Source organism: Triplophysa dalaica, chromosome 6 (genome assembly GCF_015846415.1).
Source record: "Triplophysa dalaica isolate WHDGS20190420 chromosome 6, ASM1584641v1, whole genome shotgun sequence".
NCBI classification, from domain to species: Eukaryota; Metazoa; Chordata; class Actinopteri; order Cypriniformes; family Nemacheilidae; genus Triplophysa; species Triplophysa dalaica.
The window spans coordinates 18,895,261-18,909,889 of NC_079547.1; the positions used below are offsets into that span (position 1 = coordinate 18,895,261).

The following is a 14,629-nucleotide window of genomic DNA, read 5'->3' on the forward strand; positions in this document are numbered from 1 at the left end:
TTATTTGGCAATAATACACTTCGATAAAAGTTCATTGAAAAAAGAGGGACGTTCAGAGATTTTGAACTTTGTAAGGAGTGTGTAAAATATGTTCTGCCTTGATCATTTTGTCTTTTATAACTGGATGAGCTGTAAGTGAGTTACTAACCTTCCAATGGTGTTAGGCAGTGAGGTGAGCTGGTTGTCATCAACTTTTAATGTTGTCAACTTTTTCAACTTCCCTATAAAAGAGCGTTGAGATTATAGAGACAAACCATACTTCAGTTATCCATAAAAAAGAGTCGAATATTACTCCTGGAAGAGCAAAAAGACAAAGTTCACCTATTGAATCAGGCAACTGTTGAAGCATGTTGGAGGAGAGCAGAAGGTCCTCTAAAGACTCACATCCAGAGATATCTGCATCTAAACTCTCAATCCTGTTCTTGGCCAAGTCCAGATATCGAAGCTGTCTCAATTTCCCAATTGACTTGAACAGAAAACAACAGAGAGCAGATATTATAAAATAATACAGTATCACGGCAAACATACACTCTTAAAAAAATTGTGTTCTTTTGTTGATTCAACTTTAAAAAGTAAGTTACCTCGATGCCTTAACTTATACAGTTAATGCAACTTATTAATATTAGTTAACTCAACGAGTTTGCATCAATTGAGTAAAATTTATGCAATACATAATCAAAAAAACCTAAATGTTTTTACAGTGCAGTATAGCAAATAGATTGAGTGTGGCTGTATCGTGTACTTACCCCTGGTATGGTTTGTAAGGAATTGTTGTCTAGCCACATCTCTTTTATACTATGGATCTGCTCCAGCACTTCTGGCTATAACATGAAAGAATGGTGTCAGAACCAACAAGGGCGTGATATATTCTTTTAAAATCACAACAGAAAATCAATATATGATTTTTTTGGTACTTTTATAATGAATTATTCAAGCCAGTGTGCCATTATAAATTAATTTAATCTCACAAGGTCTTGTGGAACAACTTGTCAAGTCAAGTCAATTTTATTCATATACAGCAGCGCTTTTCACATTCTAAATGTTGCACAGCAGCTTTACGTTCAGAAAATGATACATCAATGATAATAGTACAAAATACTTGTACATTTTTGTACTTTTGGTTTTATTGATAAATAAAACCTGTATTGTTCTAAGGAATTTTCCAAGAATTTTCCATTTTTTATTTATATTTCTCAGAATTGCCTCCGAAGAATGATTCACATAAGAATGAAAACTTTACTTTAATGAAACGTCATCACTCGCTCACTCATGTTGTTTCCAACACAAAATGTGGGGCACAAAAGATGTTAGTCACTTACTGTGCAGCCTCATTCCCTTTTATTATACAGAAAAAAATATCATTCAACATTTTCCTCTTGTGTTCCACATTGCTTTTTTCTTCTAACTGTACGATTCACATAATACAAATGTATATGCATTAGTCACCTCGTAAAATAGTTCAGGCAGAAGAAAGTAAGTCATGTGCGTTACTCATAATGTGATTAAATGACTTGAATACAGATATTGATATGTAAAAATGTTGCTGTGCATCCCTCAACTCACTTAACCAATGACTATTCTAATAAATCCTCAGCTTACAAATCATCAACATTTCAGTAAAATTACATCTTTTACATTAGCTGTTTGATAACGTCCAAATCTTCTATGTGTAGCAGACGTGTCTGCCAATTCTTAATGGTTGTTCCCTGCATCTCTCTCCCTTTGAGTCGCTGCATCTGTGCCTTCATGATCCGCACAGCAAGGACTTCAATTAAGAAACGATTTGCTGCCCAGGGCATCACACCAGCCAGCATCTGCCAACACTACAGCGCAGGTTCACATACCCTGACAAATGCCCCATGCCTTCAGTGCTCTGTTGTGCCAGAATGTCTGTACCTTAAGATAGAAAAAATAGACTAACATGACATCAATAGAGCTGTAATAAATGAGACTAATGGTTGTTTTCAGGCTGTGTAACTGCGAAGATATGATTACCTGACATGATGCAATACATTAAAATCCTGTCAAAATGACGTTTAGTAACACTGCAGTTGAGGATTGAGGAGTGTTATTGGTCTTTCTACCAAAGATTTATCCTTATTCTCCTTATCTTAGAGGCTGATGTATTATAATGACAAAGAGCGCTGCACGGAAAATAGCCTTTTAGGATGCTGAGCTCAAATTAAAAGGCCGCTGTTAGATTTCATGGGACCTGTGACAAAATTTATCACCCTCATGATGTCCCAAACAGTTAGGACTTCTGAACACAAAAGAAGAAGGATGCTGGTAAGCACAAAAACACTGGACGCTGTAGGATCTGGCCAGACCAAAGGTGAGCATTTGGGGCGTCGTAAAACACCCTGACCTCTAAGCACGAGTCTCACCGGCGCCAGCAAGTCTGATCCAACTGCCCTCTCTTAAGCATCCTCCGTTTGGTCAGGATTGATTCTAACGCCCAACCTTAGACTTCAAAGGAGTCCCAACGACGAGGATGGAGTGTTCCCCAACGAGTACACCATATGGCGGCAAATAGTTTCATTCCTCTTGAAATTGTCTGTCTTTTCTCCTTATCCACAAAAGAATGTTCTAAATGGATATACCTCTATATCTCCACATTGTATGTTTGTCCCCATGTTATTCGGCCTCGCCTATAACCTCAAATGCATGTGTGTTTAATTGTATTCTGTTTACATTTTCATTCTTGTACAAACTTCAGGCCAATGTACTTATAATCCCGGCATGTTTTATATCTAAATGTTTCTCTCTTCATTCCTTGAAAGATGATGTATAGCACAGTAATGTGTTTTATACCATACTCATTTTATGTCATTCTAAGAGTTTTACAGCGCCACACTTCTAAGTGATCTAATAAGCGAAACAAAGAGAACATTTATTTTGCGCCCAAAATCTTCTCATCGCATTGGATTGTCCACCTTGGAGGGGCGTGAACCCCCCATGCTTAAAACATCCGTGAACGGAGCAATCGATGCTCTTCCGTGTGTTCCCGTTCAAGAACACCTCCTGAGACCTGTCTCTCTCTTCGGAGACAGTTTTTCTTCCAGCAGTTTACTTCGGCTAACTTCGTCAACCAATCCCGGCTCTAAGAAAGAAGTCGACGGACTCACCCGCTTGCTTTAAAACCATCAGGACTCTTAGAACACTTTTCCACGGGCACAAAACCTTGTCCAAGCACGCTCAAAGGAAACCAATTCAAGTATAGAAACTATATTCTAAACAGCTGCGTTTAAGCCGTAACCCTTTTTACAAGGAGATTGTCTCCGATGGTTCATGCAGATGTGAATGTGTTTGTAATACTGCCCCTCTTTGCTTTGTCTATTTCTTCCATTTCTTTACTGCTTTTAAGTTTCATGTTTGTTTGTTAGCGTTTGTTATTTCTTAGTTAGTCGGTTTGTTTTCCCTTTAGTGTGGTCAATAAACCTGTATTTGTCTCCATGCTCGAATTGTTGCTGTGTTTCTTTATCACATATTAACGTCACTTAAACTGCTTGATTTCGTTATAATTTCTGGAGCGGTACTGTACAGTAAGAGTGTTATGTTTCCAAGGCCAGGGAAGTAATATTTCTTAAATTTGATATACGATCTGCTGATCATTTGCTGGACGAGTGCATTTAGTTTGTCGCTATTATTAGGTCCGCTGAATCCGATAAAAGTTTATAAAATAGGTGTAGTTAATCATCATTAATTATCCGTATTTTACTGTGATCAAACTCATAGTTCCCTGAAATACACTAAAACGCCATTGATTTCCATCGTACGGACACAAAACCACTGTGACTTTTCTCAAAATATACTTTTTGTATTATACAAGTTTAGAATGACATTGAGGTTCATAAATGATTGTTGTTTTGTTATTTTTGCGTGAAATATCCCCCCATGACCATTCCAAGACAACCATGGTGGAACTACTGGAACACTGATGAGCAGTCAACAGGAAAGGTCAAACGTTATTTCAAAAGCCATCCTGAAGTGGCACACACAGATTGAAAGTCCAGACAGCGGAACCAGCAAGTGTTGATGGGTGTTCTCTTATTACTTGAGGGCTTTGAGCAGTAAAGCACGCTTCCTGCCATGCCAAACCATCTGTTCCCTTTGGAAGCATCGATGCAATGTATTTTTTTTATCACCCAAGGACAAAGTGCCCTGGATATTCCAAATGGGTGTGACACTGGTAAAGTAAAAAAAAATTCTGAGTAATATTCAGCCTCAAACAATGTGCATGATATTGAGATTCAGGGGAAGGTTACAGTCACATTTTCATATTTCACTACATGGTTATTGTGGCCAAAATAATTCAGGATAACGATATCTATGCGATATCTATTGGATAAAAAAAAGAAATCAACAATATTACTGTTCAATCTTTATATTTTTTTCTGTGTTTTCTCTTTTTTGCCCAATTAATTACGCTCAAAATAAAAGTGCAGTGATCGAGAGAAAGTGAAGGTTTCCTGTAGCTCAGTGGTCAGAGCATGGCGCTAGCAACCATGGGTTCGATCCCAGGGATTGCACAACATCTGAAACAAATTTATAGTGTAAAGTTTGTAACTATTGAGGCTCTTAGAGGAAAATTTCTGTCTACATTTTCTCACCCTCAAGTTGCACCAAATCCGTACAAATTTTTTTTGTTCCAATGAACGAAGACAAAGATATTTGGAAGAATGCTCATAACCAAGCGGTTCTTGGCCACCCTTGATGGCCATATGGAAAAATTGCTTTATAAATATCTTTGTTCTGTTGAACACAAAAGAAGAAACTTGAAAAACATTTTTGAAAGAAAACCGTTCTGGGGCACTTTTGAAGACCATTGTAATTTTTCCTACTATGGTAGTCAATGGTTGCCAAGAACTGTTACAAGCATTCTTCCAAATACCTTTCTCTCTATTCAACAAAGAATTTTCTACAGATTTAGAACATCTAGAGGGTGAGTAAATGATGACAAAACTTTCATTTTTGGGTGAGCTGTCCCTTTAACAACACTTATTCAATGTTCTGCTGTCCTAAATGATGATACACATTGTGTCAAAGCGACAATTTAAAAAATCCTTGTTTTCACAGAGCAATGCAATTATCATAAGAAATCCTAACAATGCCAGCTTTGGAATTCAACAGCCACAGTCGATATAGTCACATTAAAGTCTCTGCACAGATATCTGGAACATTGATTTGGACCCAAACGTTGCTGGCATCAAGCAGTGAAAGAAACCGCTATAGGCTGGGTGTGAGTGCAGGCTAACAGGGATATATGTGATATATTCCCTGCCGTTGTTTACTCCAGCTTGGGTGAGCCAATTAAATGCAGCTCAGGAGTGAACGTTCTGTCATGCCAAGTGCTGCATGTTCGAATCAACTCATGAATAATGGATCGCTGCATGATGCAACCAACGCAGTGCAGCACAGGAGATCTGACAAGAGACTCTCGCTACAGAGGCAAGCTCTTCCCAATCCCCGCTAAAGCCCAAAACCACGCTGGGCAAAGAATGAGCGAGTTAACAGCTGCCTCAGTGACAAAAGCTGGTCTTTCTTACCATTTCAGAAAATTCATTGCTTCCCAGGTCTAACCGTTCCAGTTGTGACAGCCTGTGAATTGACCTGCAACAAGACAAGAATAGAAAATTTGAATCTTAAAATATCACAGACAAATGCAGTTTGTGGAACAAACACATGGAAAGGAAAATGTTGCCTTTAGAGAAAGTGATGACATAAATGAAAAAGCTGAGATGATATTATGGAGGAATTCGCTAAATATGCTTGCACGATATGTGTTTGGGGCATTTCAGGGCAAAAACCTGCATCTTATTCACAAAACAAAACATTTAAACTGATGAAATATTTTGTAACTCTTATTCTTTTCATTGCAAACATGCCTCTGTTTTATTTAAATTAAGCTTTATTCACAAAACTATCCTGTTTTCATTGCAACTTGGCACTATTACTGGAAAGCAGATGTTAAAAATATTGTTTTAAAAGATTTTACATTTTCTATTCATTATTTAATGATGGACAAGTGATGCACAAATCTAGACGTGCCAAAATTGTTGTGCCATTATAAATATTGCCTCAAAATATGTCATATCACAGCACTCTGGTAAATCCTCTAGCATTAAAACCTGCTAAGATATTTTGGGTGTGTTTATTCTGGTATTTTATTTACATCTATGTCAACGAACTGCTAATTTGCCATTTCACATCTGTCTGTCTCGACCAGATATTTATAATCATAACAAATAATCAATATGGTTTATATGGCACAAACATCTTTCTACCCGTTATGAAAATGTAATCATGCTGTCTTGTTTTAACGCTAGGATAGGTGGTATTATTGCTGGCAGATAAAGATAGTCTTGAACCAGGACATCTGAACAAGTCAGCGAGCAAATACCGCCATGTGCAATATGTGTCTCTCTATAGGGGTCCAGAGGCTTTCTACGCCGTGACAAATTACATTGTATACTCTGCTACACTGACTCTGCTGCACTGGCTTATTTCTAAATCGAATATCGTGGGACGAACAACAATAACACCTACATGCCATTCTTTCACAGAGAAGAGTTTTTCTATAAGAGCTTTGTATCAAAATAAATGGATAATGCAATAAATTGAAGCAGCATTAGATTCAAACATCAACATGTGCTCGGCCGCTTTCGTAGATGTTAAATTGCCAACTTTTTACACTACTCGGCGGTACAGGTGATAAGGCTCATATATAATTTAAAATCATTATTCTTTCTAGAAAAAGAAAATGTACTTCACAGTACCTACATAGTTATTTTAAAGACACAACAGATACAACAGTTTGTTTGTAACTTCCTTCCGTACAGTATATATTCCATATTATCTTTATCCATTCGAAAAAAAACATTATTCATATTCATGATGGCACTATAATGATCAAAACATTATTCATATTCTATATATTAACAGGAAGTGACTCACTTTGGCATAGTTTTCAGATGATTCTCACGAAGCTCCAGGATTCGTAATTTGGACAATCTGAAAGACAGGTTGTAATTCATTTCTTAAAGCGATAATCTAAATGTAACCATTTAAAACATACAATCTACAATGTCGCATTGCAAAAGTGAATCCCCTTTTTTCTATGCAAATGAAACCATTCATCATTAGAGCAAATATGAGGTACAAGAACCTCATTCATTCAAGAAAGCTTCAGGCAACTCGCAGCCTGTGCCTTTGTAACTATTTGCAATGGATACAAATTAACGTCTAAAAGTAGGCTATGACAGAAACTAAACAAAGGAAATATAAACCCTAACCATTTCACGATCCCCAGCAGAGCTGAAACAGGGACACCTTAGATGAAGCTCTTACCTCCCAAAATTGGCAGGCAGGTATTCAAGAAAGGCGTCGTTTAAGAAGAGCTGTGTCAAGTTGAGGAGCTGGGTGAAGCCATCTGGGAGTCTGAGGGAACAGATAGGTGATCAGACCCTCTTAAAGGGCAATGCCCTTAAGATTTGATAAGCGTTAAGTAATTTAGAGTGGTGACAGCTATTTGTAATCCCTCTACACTTCTACTCTGTTGACATCTCTGTGAATGAATAATAAGTCCTACTCGCCCTGCTCCGAGTGGGCATGGAACCAGCGTCGGTCCAGCATGGGAGAAGGGTGCTCTAACAAGGAGGCTAAAGACCGCAGCCTCTAGCATCTGTCGCTAGAGAATTTAGTTTGGTCAGGGAGTGATGTTTACTCGCACAGCTTCTCACACTTGCTGGCCTCCGTTACAAAGGCACTCGAGGGGAGAGTTAATCATAATATGAGGGCGGGACTGCAGCAGAGACCATACAGAGGCAACTAGATGTTATCCTTTATCATAAACTTTTGCAAAATGTTTACAACTTTTTAGTTTTTAGATTCGGCAAAAAGGAGGGAAATAAAGAAATAAGGGAATTACAAATAGAAATGCATCTTTATCTCCCCCTTGAAAGAGCTTGATTGATTTATATGGCAATATATGTATTAAAGAACAAATCTGCTTTTAAATTCTGTTATGTTTAAATAATGTATTTTTTAAGCAAAAAAGACAAGGCTTATGAAAATATTTAGCATTTGCATTTGGCATATCAGCATGTGCTTGCTTGCCATTAATACTTTTATCTCGAGAAACCGGGTCGCAAATGATTGCTTTCCGGATTGAAACCAAATGTTTCTATTTATGAAACCCAGTATAAAGAGAAAAAAACAAGATGACACCAAATCCATGAATGAAAAATAGTCAATTTCCTATGTCGGAAATTAAGAAGGAAATGGTGTTGGAGGAAACAGGCAAAAATTTGAAAAAGGGTCACTGACATAATATATTTGTGAAGTTGAAATATGTGATTCTGCAATAAAAAGAGTATTTTGGCCTTTGTTATTATTATGCATGACATTTTTATGATCTTTTGAATTGAGAGACCACATGAATACATTTAAACTTCAAAAATGCATTTGTCGTACTTATGAAAAGGTGATACTCTTCGAATACCCTTCATGCACTATTCATTCATATACAGTTATTATACACAAGTACTGTATAAACTAAACACTATATGTGCATTTTAATCAAATGTAAAGAAAATCAATACAATTATGAACAAATACCCAGGTGAACACACAAGTGAGCCGATTTACTTACTTGGCTATAGGATTTACACTGGCCTCCACAACTGATAGACATTTACAGCACTTGATGCTGTCCGGAAACTCTTGAATACCTGAAATAATCAAATCTATTTTTACCACTTTGTATATTTTACCACTGTGTATACTTCTATACTTTGTGTATGTATATGTGTGTATAGATGTCTCTAATAACCCTTAATCTGAATCAATAGTATTTAGGTTAATGATCTATAAAATGTACCATTTTTACTAATATCTAACTCCTTCAGATTCACAAGGCTGGCGATGGTGGTTGGCAGGCTGGAGAGGTCATTGTCAGGCATGCTCAGCTTCTTGAGTGCTTGACAGCTGAAGAGTTGCTGTAAACAGATGAGAAATACTGTAGGTAAGTCTTGGTTTGATGTACATTTTCATGCCCCTATTACACATCCTGATTATAAGGTATAGTGGATATGTTTTGATATATTGGATAGAATGCTAATTAGTTAGAAAATCATATTAGTTAGTTTTCTCTATTGAGTAAAAAGTGTATTCTAATTAATTTTACTTTATTGGTTTGATCAAATGTTGCCATCTGCCTACATCTAAATCTTAAATCCACACATTGGTAATTAAAGTCCCATGAATGCTCGGAGGGAGCTGTCCTTGGTCCTGATACAGTCATGTTAAAACTTTATTAAACCGAAAACAGGAATGAAACCCGACATAATATTAATATACTTCATTTCAATTACGAAACACTTTAGGCTTGGTTTGCTTTAATTTTGGGTTTTTTTAAATAAATATTAATTCAGGCTACATTTCTACAGCTAATGCTGTAGATGCTGAGGGGACTGAGCTGCTGTTGTGTAGACATTATGTATGTTTAAGTTGACACTTGACAACTTACCTTAGGCAGCTCCTCGATCTGGTTGGCGTCCAGGTAGAGCTCTTCTAGTGTGCGCTCGAAGCTGAAGATCTCCTTCGGGACCTGCTGCAGGCTACAGTGGGAGTAATCCAGCACTGAGATGACCTCCTCCTCTCCCCGGAAGCATCGACAGGGCACCAGGCGGCCGATGATCTTCCTCTTAGTAGTCATCTCCAGACACTGCACTGTAAGAGAAGCAGAAGAGAATGCTAAACTGTGAAAGATCAACACAGATACAGGGATATTGAAGTTCCTAGAAATTCTGTCATTATTTAACACGCTCTTGTTATTTCAAACCTGTTTGACTTTCTTTCTTCTGCAGAACACAAAAGATGTTTTGAAATAAATGTTGGTAACAGAAAACCGTTGGTCCCCATTGAGTTGCATTGGTTTTGCGTCCATACAATTGAAGTCCACGGTTACCAACATTTTTCAAAATATCGTTTGTGTTCTGCAGCAGAAAGAAAGTCAAACGGTTTTGAAATGACAAGAGGGCGAGTAAATAATGACAGAATTTTCATTTGCTTGTATTTTGCAAAAGAAAAAAATCACACAGGTTTAAAATGACAACAGGATGAGTAAATGATGACAGAATTTTCATTTTGATGGTGAACTATTCCTTTAAATGGTGTCTCATCTCATATAGTACCTTGTGAGGGTGACAAAGCAAATAAATTAACGGTCTATGGTATTGAAGGGCTATGTGCTAACTCCTAAGTATAGCGCAATAAATTGCATAGTACTAATGTGTCTCTATAGTTGACATCGAAAAGCAATTGTCTGGAGCGTTTTTGTTATAATTGAGCTAGAGTTGAGCGTTTTTATATCCATGAACCTTCCTACAGGCTATCATTATCTTTGGCATATTACACGGCTCGCTGAAATCCTATTTTTTGATTGGTAAATCACACACCATTCTGACTTACACTATGTTTGTATCATGGATGCTACACAGTATATGTGACTGGCAGCCCATCACATACGTTTTGCTATATCATGGATCTAATAGTTGTGGTCTCTTTCGACCCAAAAACATTGATTTTAGCTTAAATCAATTTTTAACGTACATTTATTTGTTAATTTGGTAAGTATACTTGTAATAAGTGAGGGGAAAAGTCAACTGATCATTGTTACAAATTTTTTATTTTTTTACATTTTAGAATGATGCATGGGTTTATTTCCGGCTAACCGATTATGCCTTACATATTGATATCAGACTAAATTATACATCATTCCCCTATGATTATTATAATACAATCACTGCACACTTGAAACATTCTTAATTTGATTCTTGAACCAAATGTCCTAAATCATATAATACTTTTTCAATTTCAGTGTATTTCTATAGCACTTTTTACAAACATGGTTGAAAAGCAGCTTTACAGAAAATATAGAACAGACAGAAGGGCCAAAATGAAAGCGAATATAGAAACAAAGGGAATTTGTCTTTTTTTTATGTGATTATTGTGCAATATATTATACGGTATGGAATACATGGTTTGAAAAGGTTTCATAAGATGAATATTAGCAACACTAATTATTTAAATAATTGTTTGCAATGGACCGTTAGCACAATTAAACAAGTATGTCTCTCATATTTTATAATTTACACCTTTTAATATTTCATTTGAGCTTCTTCAACTTTCATTTGAGAGGAAATCCTGCTTTTTCCTGAATCATCAATTTTGCAAACTGCACATTAGGCTGCCAAGATTTCATAATGACTTGACAGGTACTTCATAAAAGAAAATCACACTTATGTCCCGTCTGCACATAACCTACTATATTGCTTGTCCAGCTAGATGTGGTGTTTTAATTGCACAAGGAGCGGAGAAGACGGTAGACCATACCAGAGCCCTCATAAAAACTTCACAACATAAAATTCACCACCTTCCCATCATCTAAACCATAAAATGAGCCTCATAACCTTCCTCATAACATAATCTGAGCTCACGACGATATAACATAAAGATTTAACACTCTTTACTTCAATGGTGTTAGTAAGCATTAACCTGTGTAGTTAATAAAAGCAGTTTATCTGATGTGGTTTATCATGAAAGCCCATTTAACGTCCTCGAGAGAAATCCTTCTGGGAGCCAATCACAAATATCAGTCGGAGAAAAGGAAACGGCATTGCGCAAAATTGCTTATATCAATCAAGCGTGATGTGATATGTATCCGCCGCTTCTGTCATGACAATGAGCCAAAGTGAAAGAAGAGACACGTGAGCATCGTAATGTTCTCCAGGGATGCAAATGTGCCGCTAAAACAATGTTTGAGAGGTCATTAGGGAATAGTGTCCGAAATGAAAGACACGCTGTGCTAATACAGAGTCCTTTTGTCTCTTGTGAATGCAAATGTACTACTGATAATTAAAACATCTTTTACTCAGGAAAGAAAAGTGACGGCTTTGGATGAACAGCTACTCAGAGGATTCTGGAAGATTAACATTTCGGGGAGAGTTCAGTGTCACAGAGCGGAAATTTAAGGCTGTCATTTCTTTCATGGAGCCGGCAACCAAATATTGTGAAGTCTCCCGATTTAAAAAATAAATGTTTCTCATACAGTATACGATTGTTTTCAAACATTCAGTTCTTATTGATGTTCTGTATAGTAATATAATAAAATGAATTGACATGAATGATGCAAGACGATGAAATTGAGGTTTAACAGGAAAGATTTAAGGGACGGGCAAGACTTCACGAGCCCAAGAATCTACAGATTAAAACCGACAAAGCATCTGAAGGGGACATTCTTATTTCACAAGAGCACTCCAAAGACATACAATATACATGATTGCTTCATCTATGCCTCATGCATTCCATAAAGGTTCATACCATAATATTTTCCTTCTGAATAAACTGCCACATGCCGAGAAATATCAGCTACCATTTAAAAGGATAAAAAAGTGTTTGCATGGGGATCTTGACAACAATGGCTCTAGATAAGCGGTTCTCTTTAAGGAGGTGGGAAGAGAAATATGATCGAACTGATAAGATAAAGTCGTGTTCACCCACAAGACTATAAAAACCGAGATGAGATAGATTAGATTTTTCTCAACTCGTTTTTGTGAATTCTCGCCATTTGTATGGCTTGTATATGCAGGTTCTTATTCAATGTCCACTTTTTGGATACAATATAGATTTTGTTGTTCCTGAAAGAAGATTATGCGAGGGAGCAAGAACTAAGAGAACAAAAAAGGAGCATAACAAAAGCATAAATTAAATTGCAGACTCAAAATATGCATATTAATGTTAAAACATCTTAAACTCCCCCGAGGACCCATGAGTCAGTCCAAAATTGCATCATCAAATCTATAAGTTGTGGAGCACAAAACCTAACTAGACATAAGCTAAGGCTCTACTCAGCCATCAATTTTGCATTTTTGTTACATAAAAGAACACAGTAAGGTTTGAATTTGTATTCCCACAACCAACCCGCCCCAGCCTGTGAAAATCAAAAGCTTATTAATAAAACGGTTCATACTTATATTACAAAAACTCACAAAACATAGATGAGTAATACACCATATGAAAGCTCTCAATCTTAAGACGATCACTGTACTGTATGTTCTATGTTCTACGATCTAAGATTTTAGAGTAATGGCTGCATACACTACAAGACTTTTAAAACAGATTTTTTTTAAACTAGGCATCATACACTTGCAGATTTTTTGAAAGTTTCAGAGAGAAACACACTAATTGATCAAATCTGCCGACTGGCACAGACTTTGTGCAAACAAGTCCATACTGAAAATCTAGGCAAAATCTGAACAAAAGTCTTTTTTGTATTTTAGCCTTAACATATCATAGAGCAATTGTCAAATAATTGTCAAATTGTTCACATTTTTCTATCAAATTTGTATTAATTCATATTTATTAACTAAAACGTATGTGGCTATGGCACTCTTTTAAATTCAGGTATACCTAATTCTGTAAATAATGATACAAAAAAGGAACCAGAACTGAAGAGGTATGAAGAGTACTGACTTTTTGACGTTTTAAGGGCAACATTGTAACATGCCCACCCGATTCACTATAAACCACTGTTTTCCACAATATGTTTTAGAGGAATTCACAAATTTATATAATCTGTCAACAGGTAAATCTTTATGCCTTGAAATAATGCACTGGTTGAAATTTCTTAACAATATGAACAGTATAAAATATAACAGTCATCAAAACATGAAAATAAGTGACAATATTTATCATATTTATTTGAATGTTCATTACTTCATTTGGTGACAGCATTTGAACCACCTTTCTCTAATTATTAGGATCATTATTCCTCAGGAGGAAATGTTTGGCTGATTGCTATATTAGATTAATGAATTACTGCAATCATCCACTGTTTCATGTGTTTGTCAGTTTACAAGTTGGGTAATGATTGCACTCTTCATTCTGGTTAAGGGGAAACATGGAGAGCAGGCTCTGTTTGACAAATAATAACACTGTGTCTGCACCGGACGAGGCGCGATGTGACACAACAAAAGACTATAGGACGCATTAGAACCCATCATAATTAAAAATGTTGTCCACACTGGATGCAGCACGGAGCAATATGAACAATCCCAATCTATTGGAGCCAAATGCTTGCCAAAACACGAACGGCAACCAACAATATCATCATTATCCCTTATGCAAGGAAAACCAAACATAGCTATATTGAGAGATATTTGTTCGGTATCATGCCCTGGGTGGCACATGTGACACATGTTCACCAAGTCAGGTCTGTATCTTTTCAAAAGATAATAAATATGAAACAAATGAACTGTCAATCTTCATATCCAACATAACACAAACATTAGCATCCAATAGGAAAGCCAGAGCAAATAAGCCAGTTCTGTCCAGGGTGCTATGGAAACTGCATGACGCAGGAGCAGCTTCTCCAAAGGCGAGAGAACACATTCACAAGTTCCCAGCTCCTCTCTAGCAAAATGGCTAAGTTTCTGTCTTGCATTCGGCTCACATAGAGACATTTCCGCTAATTCACTGCCATCCCCATTATGAATATCTTTACCAACCGAATGAGGTATTATTTATACTACCCAAAAGCTTAAACGCTCCGCTGTTTTATAAAGGTTAT

General features: G+C 36.7%; 1 protein-coding gene across 10 annotated transcripts in view; it reads right to left on the reverse strand.

Annotated features, from left to right (window-relative positions):
• The window catches only part of lrrc7 (leucine rich repeat containing 7), an 82,027-nt gene that overhangs the window by 23,782 nt on the left and 43,616 nt on the right, over positions 1 to 14,629 (reverse strand). For all 10 annotated transcript variants that reach the window (XM_056749922.1, XM_056749920.1, XM_056749923.1 and 7 more), the window contains 9 exons: positions 9,527 to 9,729; positions 8,879 to 8,996; positions 8,651 to 8,729; positions 7,348 to 7,437; positions 6,955 to 7,011; positions 5,547 to 5,610; positions 747 to 821; positions 322 to 466; positions 149 to 221 (listed from right to left, as the gene is read on the reverse strand). In XM_056749922.1, the coding sequence (XP_056605900.1) occupies positions 149 to 221; positions 322 to 466; positions 747 to 821; positions 5,547 to 5,610; positions 6,955 to 7,011; positions 7,348 to 7,437; positions 8,651 to 8,729; positions 8,879 to 8,996; positions 9,527 to 9,715 (890 nt within the window). In that variant the 5' untranslated portion in view covers positions 9,716 to 9,729. The remainder of the gene's footprint in view (positions 1 to 148; positions 222 to 321; positions 467 to 746; positions 822 to 5,546; positions 5,611 to 6,954; positions 7,012 to 7,347; positions 7,438 to 8,650; positions 8,730 to 8,878; positions 8,997 to 9,526; positions 9,730 to 14,629) is intronic.